The sequence below is a fragment of the Colletotrichum abscissum genome, assembly GCF_030869225.1.
Source record: "Colletotrichum abscissum strain IMI 504890 chromosome Unknown Scaffold_4.1, whole genome shotgun sequence".
Lineage (NCBI taxonomy): Eukaryota > Fungi > Ascomycota > Sordariomycetes > Glomerellales > Glomerellaceae > Colletotrichum > Colletotrichum abscissum.
The window spans coordinates 1,494,194-1,507,130 of record NW_026850320.1 but is presented as its reverse complement, the minus strand read 5'-3'; the positions used below and the strand labels follow the sequence as shown (position 1 = coordinate 1,507,130).

The 12,937-nt window shown below is 53.0% G+C and overlaps 5 protein-coding genes across 5 annotated transcripts; 1 reads left to right on the top strand and 4 right to left on the bottom strand.

Annotated features, from left to right (window-relative positions):
* Nucleotides 1-210: 210 nt before the first annotated feature.
* Nucleotides 211-1,095, bottom strand: CABS01_02437 (uncharacterized protein; the record flags this gene model as incomplete). The annotated part of the gene is made up of 1 exon (XM_060535815.1): nt 211-1,095. The coding sequence occupies one exon, from the start codon at nt 1,093-1,095 to the stop codon at nt 211-213; it is 885 nt and encodes a 294-aa protein (XP_060396120.1).
* Nucleotides 1,096-3,455: 2,360 nt separating this feature from the next.
* On the bottom strand, nt 3,456-4,073 carry CABS01_02436 (uncharacterized protein; the record flags this gene model as incomplete). The annotated part of the gene is made up of 1 exon (XM_060535814.1): nt 3,456-4,073. The coding sequence occupies one exon, from the start codon at nt 4,071-4,073 to the stop codon at nt 3,456-3,458; it is 618 nt and encodes a 205-aa protein (XP_060396119.1).
* A 1,735-nt stretch (nt 4,074-5,808) lies between these two features.
* On the bottom strand, nt 5,809-7,286 carry CABS01_02435 (RNA recognition domain-containing protein; the record flags this gene model as incomplete). The annotated part of the gene is made up of 4 exons (XM_060535813.1): nt 5,809-5,871; nt 5,929-6,487; nt 6,540-7,055; nt 7,105-7,286. The coding sequence occupies 4 exons, from the start codon at nt 7,284-7,286 to the stop codon at nt 5,809-5,811; spliced, it is 1,320 nt and encodes a 439-aa protein (XP_060396118.1).
* A 716-nt stretch (nt 7,287-8,002) lies between these two features.
* CABS01_02434 (uncharacterized protein) lies at nt 8,003-8,689 on the bottom strand (the record flags this gene model as incomplete). The annotated part of the gene is made up of 1 exon (XM_060535812.1): nt 8,003-8,689. A coding segment is annotated over one exon (687 nt), but the record flags the coding sequence as incomplete, so codon positions are not given.
* A 3,056-nt stretch (nt 8,690-11,745) lies between these two features.
* On the top strand, nt 11,746-12,252 carry CABS01_02433 (uncharacterized protein; the record flags this gene model as incomplete). Its single annotated transcript, XM_060535811.1, has 1 exon — nt 11,746-12,252. One exon carries the CDS (start codon nt 11,746-11,748, stop codon nt 12,250-12,252), a length of 507 nt encoding a protein of 168 aa, XP_060396116.1.
* Between the last annotated feature and the right edge of the window lie 685 nt (nt 12,253-12,937).

The window sequence follows — 12,937 nt, the reverse complement described above, 5'->3', positions numbered from 1 at the left end:
CTTTGGCGACCGTCTACACTCCGTGCTAAATCTACGTGCTCAAATTCCCAATCGTCCTGACACTTCATTGGGAATTTTGATAACACTCAGTATGGAAGAGTTAGAACAAGTGACTAGGTAGTTGGTATTAAATTCACAACCGCTAGAAGGAACGCTACGTTTGCTATGTACTCTATGCAGAAAGCGACCTCTATCGAACAAATCCGACTATCAACAGTTGCAGCCACCGCTCAAGGCCAAACACGGCAGCCAAGTGCAAGACTCCCAGAAAGATCCATCACCCGCCACGCAAGTACAGCAGTAGCAACCAGCGCAACAACAATCTGGACCCAGGCTGCCGCCCACATTGACACCACTCCTCAAAGGATCCATCTGTTTTCCAGCCTCATACGCGCCATACACGATTCCGGCTCCGGCTCCCGTGGCAGCGACACCCCATAGCCCGTTCTGCATCGAATTCTGGAACCCCTTGACGGCCTTGTCCGGAGTAATCTCGGTGAGTCTGTGAGTTGGCGTCTCAAGACTTTCCTTGAACCAGTCATAGTCTAGTGCACATCCTTCAGGCGTCTTGATGATGCTGCCGAACCTCTTGAGCAGCTCCCGGCAGTCGTCGTATCCCAGATCTTGGGCGGGAATGGATGAGCGCGCGGCAGCCCATTCGGTGTTGACTTCGTCTTTCGTCAAAGTCGTCCAGCCGATCTGACAAACGGTGTAGTCACGAGTGTGATAGCCCTTGGACGGTGTCGAAAGCTGAAGTGCTCTGAGCTTATTCATCTCTTCCTTTAAGGACCATGCAGCCACCCTCGCTTCATACACCCGAGCAGGCTCGAAAGAACTGGTCTTTTCGCTCTCTGGCACCTTGTCCTTCGGCTTCGGAACACTGCCATTCGGTAAGCGGAGCTCGTATTTCTGGCCGTGCGTGATGATGGCCCAATGTAAAAGACACCCGTCGTCGACGCGGCGAGAGTACCACACTTGTTCGCCCTTGGTTGTGTCCTGTCCCTGCTTGCCGCGAAGGTTCACTTCCTCTTTCAACCTCTTCCTATCTTCTTCTTGTTCCTCTCTGGCCCTCAGGACCTCCGAATTCTTGAACATTGTATAACGAATTCGGGTCTCGTGTAGAGTTATCGAGGCCTGTGGCGTAATGGTCTGTAAGAATTTGACGACGATAACCTCACAAACCGAGTCGGAACGTATGGCAACTTTCGCTCAATAGACATCGGCATGTTACACTCCATAAAATAAACGTGGGATCCTGGTTATCAATGCTTCAACGAAGCCGCTGACGGCATGAGCTGCAGCAGTGCGGCGTGTCCAGACATCGCTGCGTGGGCTGCGCGGACTGCGCCGCAGATAGCTGCCAAGTCTTCCCCATCTCATAGGGCAGTTCGCTCTCACGCATTCTCGGATTGACCAATGTCAGCCTACTATCAATGGGATGTTTTTGGGGAGGGTCTTTTCTGTCTCTCTTTACTACATGCAGGGAGGCGCACCGCCTAAATGGACGACGAATATGACATCACCCCCCAGTCACGGGAAGATCTTCCCTGCATCGCCTCTGCTAAGCTTTCGGGCGGTTAATGTGGGGCGGTCTAATACCGGTCTCCTTCCTCCATCCGATCAGTGAAAGACTAAACGATACTTCATATGTGCACGGGAGACACGTCGAACTACATGTAAGTTTCGCGTGCCACTCGGCAGAGGTGATGGGCCATCGGAAGACTTGCTCCCTCCAGTCCTGATGATATCTGTGCTCACTGCGCGCAGTCTTTTTGTCGTACCCTAGTTAGACCCAAGCAGGCAAGCAAAGTACACAAATTCGACATGAAATACTGACTGCAATTGTTACTGAATGGTGAGCATGTAAGCTACCCAGACTTTTAAGCAGCTGTGCTCCCCACGACCTGCCGGAAGAGCTTCGTACTGCCCTTCCGCCTATGGTGTACCTCTCGACGCCTACTATTTGGACCTCATGCTAAAAAGCATACTTGGTGGATGGTCGGTCTCAAGTCAGCAGCGACAATAATTAGCCACAGGACATTCCGTCTCTGTATTCGTCATCTCCTTAGTCTTTTCAAGAGAAGTAATTATTAATTGGTCGACACTCAAATGGGTAATAAAATAGGATGCTAGTTAAGAAGATTAGAACGCCTACCTACCTACATACCATACCTAATATTCTTATACTTTTTATTTTTTCTATTATTATTCTTGTTCTCTTTCATATATTCATTAAAGAAAACTCTTTAGAAGACAAATAAGAAGATGGATAATAGAAATAAGAATAACGGGGTCAGAATGAATAGTAATAGCAATAATCGGAATAAAAAGAATAGGAATAGTAAAAAAGGAATAGAAATAATAAGAAAGAGTTGGGGAGGATACTAATAGAGCGACAAGCGATTTTATTACCGGCTCAATACTTTACATCAACCTCCATCTTTAATCAACTCTTATTGATAGCGTGCAGCGATAGGTCATAACCCGTTGATGAAGAAATAGGCCCATACAACACTGGGAAACCAACTACCTAGCCATTGCTCAAAGGAAGCTGGCTGAGAGAAAACTTGACTTTCCGAAGCCGTCAAATACCCTCACGCTTCAACGAAACATCGAAGCAAGGTGTCGCAAAAAACCCATAACACACTAATCTCATTCTCAACTCATAAAGGTCTAACGCACCACTGCAAAACCCGACTTTATCCTCTTTCACGCGTCAAAGCTAAGCTCTGAGAATAGAATTGCGCAACTCACGAGCGCGGAGCTGCAGCCTCATGCACCTGCTGCCGGAAAACGCGGCATGCAGCAACGAGCCGCGACTAAGATCGCTGTTACCCAGCCGAGACTCCACATTCAACTAATGGCAACATGGCCGAGTGGTCCAAGGCGATAGACTTGAATTGTTCACGATTCAGACATCTATTATCTTCGGATGCGCAGGTTCGAACCCTGCTGTTGTCGCAAATGTTTTTGCTTGGCAGGCTTTCAGGATTTCTTTGCGTCTTTGGTCAGTACAGTTGGGCGAGGATACATGCATGGATGGCCAGTTTTTGCGGTTATGGCTTGGCATATCTGAGAAGAAGTGTGGACCTGGGTATGGAGTTCATGTTGGACATCAATAGAGCAGCAATCTCATCAAGTACCTGTATCATTACAAAAGCCTCAAGTCGTTGCCAAATGTTAATAGATGTCTTGACTATGGCTTCGACAAAGTGTACGAAGCAATTGATGATGTATTGTAGTTAAGTGCGTAGCTAGCGTGAAATAAATCTGACCTGACCTGGCACTCTTCCCAAAGCAGGAGGAGTGCCTTTTGGTATTAAACATTAGAACCACGATGCAGAAAAATCCCCGCTCCCAGGTTCGTCACCTTGACAGACAACAGCAAAAGTTAGCCCACAGGGTTCTCAAAGCAAGTGGCCACGGGGTAAAGGAACCCAGAAAACATACCACGATCAGCAGCCATCCGGCCGTTCAGAAAGGCACTGGTCCATGCAGTGATTGCCCACAATAGCACCATACACCTTGCCAGAGACGTAGCTGCGCATGATGTCACGGCAGTTGTCGTACACAATCTCCGCGGCGGGCACGAGCTCCGCGACGGGCGTCGGCTTGTCAATGAAGGCGGTCCAGCTGACGCAGCACCGCGCCGTCTCGATCTCGAGACAGTAGTCCTGAGGGGTACCGCGGATCATGTCGTTGGCCTTGTCCGTCTTGAGGACCTTGATGAGGCGATAGCAGATGCTGGCCATGGCCTGGTGGCCCTTGTCGCAGACGAGCTCGTTCTCGCCGCACATGGCGGACGACGGCTCGCCGGCGTCGTCGTTCTTGGCGACGGTGTTGTCCTCACCGTCAGCGGCGGGGGTCTGGGTGATGGTGATGTCGGTGTAGTTCTTGCGGCCCCAGACGGAGAAGGTGCCGATGTCGTTGGTGTAGAGGTCGAGGACGATGCGCGAGGGGAACTCGGCCTCCATGGCGAACACGGCGTCCGCCTTGGGGAGAAGGTGAGGCGGCAGAGCTCTCGCGACCTGCATGTTGGCACTCAGCGCCGTGGTGGCCTCGGGGATAATCATCTTTGGCGACGGTGCACTATCGATGATCAGTTGTCTGTATGTTGCACTCTTTACACTTGGTAAGACTTGATGTGACCTTACCTTGAAGGCAAGATTGCCTCGACTTGCTTGTGTGAAGGAAAGGCTGTGAAAGAGGGAAAGATAGAGCTGCGAAAGGCAGTCCGTACGCCGCAGGATTTATACACGCCGTAGGAGAGAAAACATTAATATGTGTACGTGTGCGTGTGGCTGACGAAAAATCCCTACCTAGGAAGTAGACAGCGAAATGAGAGACCGTGAGTGTAGAGCCCTCGAACTAAAGGAGTGCAGGAGAATAGTATCTCAAGTGTGGGAAGGACAAAATGCCGTCAAGGTCACGATACTCGAAAAAGCGTATCAACTGGTAGACCACCCTGCTAGAATGAAAATGGCCCTGCCGCAGACCGGGGCACGGGGGATTGAGTTCTTTTCTAGACAGACTATGTAGTTGTGGACTCCGAGGTCTGCTCAGCAAGGTCCAAGGCAACGAATGATCTATCATGAATAGTAATGCCGGTAATGAGCACTCAATCAAGTGACATTGAGTGAGCAATCAAATATTCTCAGTGGCTGCATCCTCTGTAGCAAATACAGAACTTAATGCGTCCTCACCGCAAGGGTCCACGCTCTTTTGCGTCCCTCTTCCCAACAGAGCCTGCCAGCTTCCCACAGCTCGACGGCAGGTGGCTGCATATGTACTTCTTCGTAAGCCCTTGCATGAACGTCGGCGTCCCTCTGGGATGATGTTAGTTTGAGCTGAGCAGGCCCTCAGGTTCCAGACCGATAAGTTGAGGCTGGAGACTAGAAACTTAGAGGAGGGGTGTAAGTAAGGAAGCATGCCATAAGAGGTAAGTCACCAGGAAGCAGATAGACCGGAACACACGGCCATTAGAGTCACAAAAGTGTGGGAAAACAACAAGGTTTGAGGTCTTGACAAACTTGATTTCACCCAAAGGTCCCTCTCTGCCCGGAGCGGAAGTATCCCTACTCATCCACCAACGCCATTCGCCCAACGTGGGAAGCCACTAGATAAACCACACCAAGCAATCTGCTTTTCGCCCAACGTACAGCGAGGCACACTCCCAAGTCCCAGACCGAATGATCATCAAGATTCCTACGCCAACCACCTTCGAATAGCGCCAGCATGACCCTCTCGTTAAGAGAAACAGACAACGGGTTAAAAGGACCATGATACAAGGCGAGGACGCACAGCCTATTTAGTACTACAAGCAGCAGCAAATTCGTGAATGACTGAGGGGTATCGCAACTGCAGACCAATGACCGACCAACTAGCAAAGCAAACAACAGGATTGGTTCACACGCAGAACGGTCACGAACAAGTCAACAACGTGGCGAAAAAGCAAACTAAAAGCTAGGAAATCTCTGTTGGGGGAGTCCCGTGTGGAAGTAAGACGAATAGAAGGGGCAACCAAGTCGCAAAACCATCCGAACCCGACGCCCAAGACAAGCCCAGATGTCCAGAGAGGTAACTAAGGCCGCAAAGCATGCAATCGTCGTTCTCGTGATGTCTCACAATCGTATCCGCTATCCGTATGCCTAACATCAAACAAGTCCAAAGAAATATGTGTCATTCGCCCAGGTATCCATCGTGCAGCGTTAAGAGTCCAAGGCGGCGGCAGCGAACGAAGAACGATGAGAGAAGCTCGAGAAAGGGTGAAACAATAAGACAGTTGAGAGCGCAACTCTCAATATTTCCTCAAGTGCTCAACTTGAGCCCAGAGGCAAGGGGGCCGTCCAGGAGACCCTTGAAACCTTCGATCTACTACAGAGGATGTTAGCCCAGGTGTGTTCTGACACATGACCCATGGATGCTTACCTGAGGAGGGGCACCAGGAGGGCCCTGAGGTCCCGGAGGGCCATGAGGACCCGGCGCACCGAAGTGAGCAGGTCCGTAGGCGCCAGGGCCGGGAGCCGGAGCGAAGTAGTGAGGCGGGGGAGGGGCAGGACGGTAGGGGGTACCAACACCAGAGTTGTTTTGGCTGCGGCCCCAGCTCAAACGGACACGGGAGTTTCCAATAGGGTATCCCTGCATCTGGTTGATGGCCATCTCGGCAGCGTGGCGATGGACGAACTGGACGAAACCACAGCCCTTTCCAGGCGGGATCTTGACGTAGGTGATCTCTCCGAATCCTTGGAAGAAGCTTCGGAGCTCATCCTCAGTGACGTAGCCAGACAGGCCACCGACGAAAACGGTCGTGTTGTTGGGGTCGGTGAACTGGTTCATCTGCTGACCAGGAGGGTTGTAGGGGGCTCCGTAAGCACCGCCGTACTGGGCAGGCGAGGGAACGCCGTAGAAGCCCTGCTGGTGAGGGGGGAGGCCAGGCGCCATCATCTGGTTACCATGGTGCTGCTGGTAAGGGCCGCCGTGGTTGCTTCTGCTTTCGTTAGTTTCTTATATTCAAAATTTGGCAAGACGTGCAGACTCACCGGTTCTTGGGGGTAGCGGTGGAGATACGCATGGGGCGGTTGCCGCAGTAAACTCCCTGCATCTCCACAAGAGCACGCTGCTGGTCCTGCTCGTCGGTGAAGCGGACGAATCCGTAACCACGCGACTGTCCCGACATGGCATCGGTCATGATCTTAGCAGACTTGCAGGAGGGGAATCGCGCCTGGAAGAGAGACACGAGAACGTATTCGTTGACCTCAGGGCCAAGGTCGCCAACGAAGATCGAGTACTCGGGACCACGATCGTCGCGGCGGTCGTTGATGCCGCCACCGGAAGCCCAGTTGAGCTTGAAGGCGCGGTTGGAGTTGGGGACGGGGGATCCGTTCAGGGTGAGGGCCTTGCTGGCGGCCTCGGACGAGGTGAACTCGACGAAGCAGTAACCGGCATTGCCCGAAGTCTTGTCACGAATGACCTTGACGTTGACGGGCTCTCCGGTGGCGGTCAAGAAGACACCCTTGATGAAGTTCTCATCCATCCAGGGCTCGAGCTCGCCCATCCTGTCTTGTGTTAGTCCAAGCTAGAATGCAAATCTGGATGGTCACGTACCAGAGAGTGTTCTTATTCGCGTCCTGCTGGATGGGGGCCTGGCCGCCCGGGATCTCTCCGGAACCATTGTTGCCGGGGAAGGGCATGCCGCCGGAGACGGGAGTACCGAAGCCATCGCCGTTAGCGTTGGGAGGGGGGGCACCGTTGCCCTGAGCGGGGTTGTACGGGTTGATTCCGTCCATTTTGGTGGTAGGATAGTAGTGACAAGTTCAGAAGTGTAGCTGTCCGCTTTCAAAAATGGTTGATGGTTTCGAGAATCGAATCAGAACGGCCTGTTTTAAGACGCAAAACCTGTACTCCGAAGGGAACTTGGTAAAAAGTCGATTCTCTCTGACGCCTGCACGCCCCGTTGTGAAAACGAAAAATCGAGATGTCGCGGGATGTTCGTGCAAAAATGCTTTAGCCGCCGACTCAAAGAACCGAGCAATGCTTCAAATTCGACTTTTAGGTCTGTTTCGCCGTGGCCAACGTGAACTTTGAACGGTTCGAGAAAAGGTCAGAGGAAGAATCCGAAATGATTGGACCTGACTAGGGTTAGCGTTCAGATGTACACATGTCATCTTGTCAGCTCGTTGTGACAGTTGCATTCACAATCGCATTCGCAGTCACTCCGCAGTTGCTCGTCCAGCAGCTGTGCCCGCAGGAATCATCGTGGGTGGTGGTTGAGAGCGCAGCACATGCGGCATGTGTCCAATGCCGGTCAAATTGGTACCGTGGCAGGGACGTCCCAGACAATCCTTCGCAAACAGACACCTGAGGGCTGGTATGGCGTAGAGAGCTTGCAAGCCCTTCAGTCCGCTTGCAGTTGAGGTATAGCAAGCTTTGAGAGGGCGGTGGCCGGGCAGCTTGTGAGGCAATTGACGGAGGTCATCTGACCGTCTGCCTTTCGCGAGACACGTCATCTTCTCAGCAACGAGAGGCCTTGGTGACACAAGACCAGATATTGCCATCTAGCCTGGTGCTTTTTCCTGTCCTCGGTGTGTGATGCGCTGCAAATCCAATCTTCGCCCTCTCCAGTGTGTTGCGGCATTTCGGCTAGGCGTTGGGCTTCTAACGAGAGAACCGTGGCATACGTCAGGCCGATATTGCAGAAGTTCGTGATGAGGCCTTCCTTCCTTCCCCATGGCCAAAAGAAGCTGCGAACACAGCGCGGCGGGTGAGGTAAGACGGGACTTGCGGATATCTTGGGTGCGGGGGTGAGAAAGAGCCGGTTGCTGATGGTGCATATTTCGTTTTCCCGGGCGTCTGACGGTGACGACTCGTTGCACGACACGTCAAGGCTGATGGCTTCGGCATTTGGTTGTCGATCTTCAAGCGCGATCCGGGATGATCCACGATGCATGGAGGGGTTCGATGATGCGCCCAGAACTGCAATTCCATCTTTTCTCCGACCAACATCCTCCAGAATCGCTCTTGGGGTCAATTCGAGGCGAGCAACGTCGAGGTACTCAGCAGAGGATTGCCGAGGATGCCGAAGGCCGGATGGTCGGACACGAGCGTTCGATTTGCGACTGCGGTTGCGGTTGCGGATGCGACTGCGAGAATGCGACGGAGGAGGGGAAGAGGAGTAAAGGCAGAGAGAGAGAGGTAGGAAGAAACAGTGAGGCAGAGATAGAGAGCATTGATTACTTACTTTTGGGCGCCAACAAAAAGACTCTTTTTCCGGATGACCAGGAAGAAACGTCGTGCGACTCGTAAGGAGGGTGGGTGAGAGTGGTGAGGAGGAAGAATTACAGAGTAATTTTCGTGTCGAGGGAGGAATTTGGGGATGGGGGGGTTAAACGACGTGGGAGGAACCGGACAAGGAAGTTGCGCGAAGAGATTTTTTTTTTCGCAGCTGGTGAAGGCCGTGGATCTCGCTCTAGTCAGTGGTGACGTGAGGTGGACAAAAAACGCGGCAGCTGGAGCAGCACGGATTTCTTTTGCAACAACCAAGACAATCGCTGAAAAGGATGCTTCGATTTTTTTAGCAAAACCCGCAGAGCAACGCAGAGGAGCAGAGCAGATCGCAGAGAGCAGACAGAGAGACGACAGAAGAGGCAGAGAGAGGTGCAACTCTAAAGAAAGAGGAAGAAGGAGAAATGGACGATGATGGGGGTAGAGGGGGGAGTGGGAAGAAGAAGGAACCAAGGGAAGGGAAAGTGGAAGGAAAAGGAAGAGACCACCGGCCAGAGACTCACGCCAGACGCCAAACGGGGTACCTAGGCAAGTACCTTCCTTACTCACTGGCAATGGAGGACGCAGGTGCAGGCGCAGGCGCAGGCTCGGGACGTAGAATGTGGATTTTTGGGCGAGGGGGAAAGGGAAAGCACGACCTGAACTCTAGGGGTGAGAGGGGGTGTGCGAGGCGGAAGGAAGACAGGCAGGTACCTTCCTGGGTATTGATTTAGTATGTGCGTGTGTGCGCAAGAACCTAAGGTTGTGTGTGTCCATATGTGTGTGTGTGTGTGGGTGTGGAAGGAACCTTGGGCCCTTAGGGTGAGGTGAGCTAAGGTACCTTACCACATACTTGGCTATTCTCTCTGTCTGTTTCTCCCGTTTCTTCCGTCTCTGTTTTGCGTGTCTTCGATGCTGTTGCTGGGGACGGCAAGTGCTTGTGTCCGGTACCTAAGGCAGCTAGAAGTATGGGATGTCTGTGTGCATGTGGTGCTGTGCGTGCCTCCTCCCCAGCTCTTCGGAGCAAGCAGGGCAAGGTATCTCTTACCTTAGCTTAGCTCTACTTTTTACAAGGTACCGGTGGGAGAAGGTAGGTACTTTTACCAAAGGTAGGTAGGGAAGGTATGGAGTCGAGGTTGAGGTGCCTTCCAGGTTGAAAGTTGAGCGCAGGTGGAGCATCAGCAGACGAGCCTGTTTCCTTACGTACCTACCTCGACTTAAGCCGCACTTTACTGTGTGTGTACTAGCCGGGTGCATCTCAGCAAGCAAGCGCACCGGGTCAATCCAGGTCAGCCGCAGCAAAATAGAACCTAAGAGGCTCAGACTCCAAATCGACGAAGCAGCAAAGTGGGCAAGTCTCCATTGGCCATAAGTCCATGGAGGGTTGGTGTGGGTCTGGTGTCGGTGCTGATGCCGTGCGCTGGAGTTGGGGGAGCCGTGGCTGCCACCAGCGAGCTTTAATAGAACGCCGGCAACAGGCGGACTGACATCGCGTTTTTCAGGTCAGGTACGTGCATCTACGGAAACAGCACGAGGCGCCCGAATGTGTTTGTTTTTTCTCTCTTGGTTTGCCCTTGCCTCCATGTTGAAGTCGTCGGCGAGATTTTACTCCAGGACATTGGATATATCGATGACAGTTTGTGGTGAGGCAAGTACTCTCAGGGCTGGCCTGGGGCATCCACCTCGTGACTCCGAGGCCAGATTACCGAATGAGAAATAGGGTGTCGTGTGTGTGGGAAGGAATGAAAGGAAGGAAGCCGACAGGTACGGAATACAAGCAAAGGTGCAGGTGCAGCTGACAGCCCTCGCGGCAAGTGACAACCGACTTTCCTCGCGACACTTTGATTCTGTCCTGGAAAGGAGTTTGCGCTTCCCATGTTCTTTCCACCTGGCCGGATAATATTCAATTCGATATACCTTAACGGAGCACCGATGCAATAGGTAATAAGCTCTTTCCGTCCGTCCGTTCATGCCCAATTGATAATGGATTGGCGCGTGCTCTGTCCCTTTCTACCCTGACCCGGGAAAAGAACGAATGAAGAGCGCCCCAATCCAATCCGGCCCAGCTTGTCCAGGTTCTTTGCACCTTGCAAATGGCAACTGTACGAAAAGGCAATGTCCGGGACTATGGGCAGCAGAGACTCAACCTCGGAGGCTCAGGTTGGCCCGGTCACTGGCGGCGTGAACGTGGACTTGCCCTGACAGGAAAGGCATCCCGGCTCCTGCCCTCGCGTCCCCCCATCTGCCTGAAAACCTTGTTGCTGCTCATGGGCTCCATCTTGTGCATCCTTTTTTGGCTCCGTGACTCCGTCCGGTTTCTTTCGTGGACCTATTCCGCTTCCCATGCGTCTTTGTATCTTTTCCTCCCAGCTGCATGCCGTACCGCATCCGCAAGATGTAGATCGCCCCAAAGCCAGACGACAGAGAAAAAAAGGCTTTCAGTCACTTCTGATGCATGCCGCCGGCCATAGCCAATCTACGATCTTGCACCAAAACGACGGTACCTTAGGCCTCATTAGGGCGAGGTAGGGCAATCCTCCGGGCAGATCATACGGGGGCGGGAGAGACACGCTAAGCGCAAAACGCAGTTGCCCTACGTTGACGCCTCGTCTCGCCTGCCTTACCTTGCCGTGCTTGCCTTAGCTGGAGGGGAGCTCACGGCGCGAATCCCAGTACGTACCGGATCAAGACGCGAAATGGCGTCACGCAAAAAGGGAGGAGCAGGGGGTCCGCCGGATTGGGGAGGGGCTCTTTTCTTGACCCTGCAGCCAGGTGTCGCCTTATCCCCGATGCCTCACCTCAAAATCGGGAGGAAGGCACGAAGGTACCTATCTTACCACGGGAGGTACTTCGATATCACAGTTTGATACGGCAGTGAATTTTCGATCAACCTAGTATCTGCGCAACATGCAATACCCAGTCTGCCAGAAATCCATTCTCAACAGATAGGTAATACCTCATCATCACATCAATCAACCTTTTCATATGCAGCCACCTTGGTATATTGGCCTCAGTAGCCTTACTCAAGACAAGTCATCTCTCCACCTTCACGGTCGTCGGACGCCCCAACCACACCAGCCACAGCAACAGGAATGCGAGCTGTTCTTACTTCACCTTCACTGCGAGCCTCGAGGACGATCATCCCAGGCTTTGCTTGCTTTTCCGGTTGAGGCCACGCGAATTCACTCGCTACTCGCACCGCATCCAGCCGGACTCGAGCAACGTCGGCCCGGCAATGGTTCGCTTGAAATGCGCCGGCTCAGTCCCTCATTCCAGATGCCGCTCACCGATCGGGCCCTTCCCGCTCGCATGTCTCTCCATCATCAGCCGCTGGCCGCTGGACGAGCACGAACGACGAGATGGCGGATGCGACAAACACCAAAGAGCGGGCCGCATACAAGACATGGGCCTCCTTTCATTTCTTTTTCCCCGTCGCTGACTTCCTCCACGGAAATCTCCTCGACAACTTCTACATGCGCCAGCCGATGTTAGTCTTCGACGCGTGTTGACTCCCCCCCCCCCCTTCCCTTCGAACATGTCCCAGAGTCAGCGGGACATGTCGTGATATTAACCTTTGCCGCAGCTGTCTTCGAGCCTTAACTCGCTAACCGATTGTGCGCGCACCATGTTTCGAAACACTTCGACGGTGTCAGTTTCCGCTCCGATCCAAGGACAGTCCTCGCTCTTGGCCACCCGTTCGCTCCCCCAACAGTGCAGAACACTCGAGCTTCTTCTGTCTGTGCAGCTGCCGCACGACCGCCCTCATTAATATCGAGGAAGCCATTCTACAGTTTTGTACATAGTTCCGATTACCACTTCTAGCAACGAGATCAACAAGTAATGCGCCAGAGTATGCTGTTTGCACACGGTGGACTTGGTATTCGTGGCCTGCGACTATCTCCTCCCAACTCGTCACGACAGACAGCTAGTATGACCGTCACCGAAGATGCCGGCCGAGTAGGAATCCTGGCCGACCGGCTAACCTTGACTACGAAAAGACACGTCAAAAGGCTCTGATATCGGCAAGTCATGGCTGCCTTGCCTTCCTTGGTACTCCCGTCCGGGAGATGGTCGAATAGCAGCGTTGACGTTGCACGGTACTTGCACCGCACTTTACGCGATCCTCGTCCTCTGAACAGGTCACCCCTGGCTTACCGGTGACGTTGGCAGAGGCATT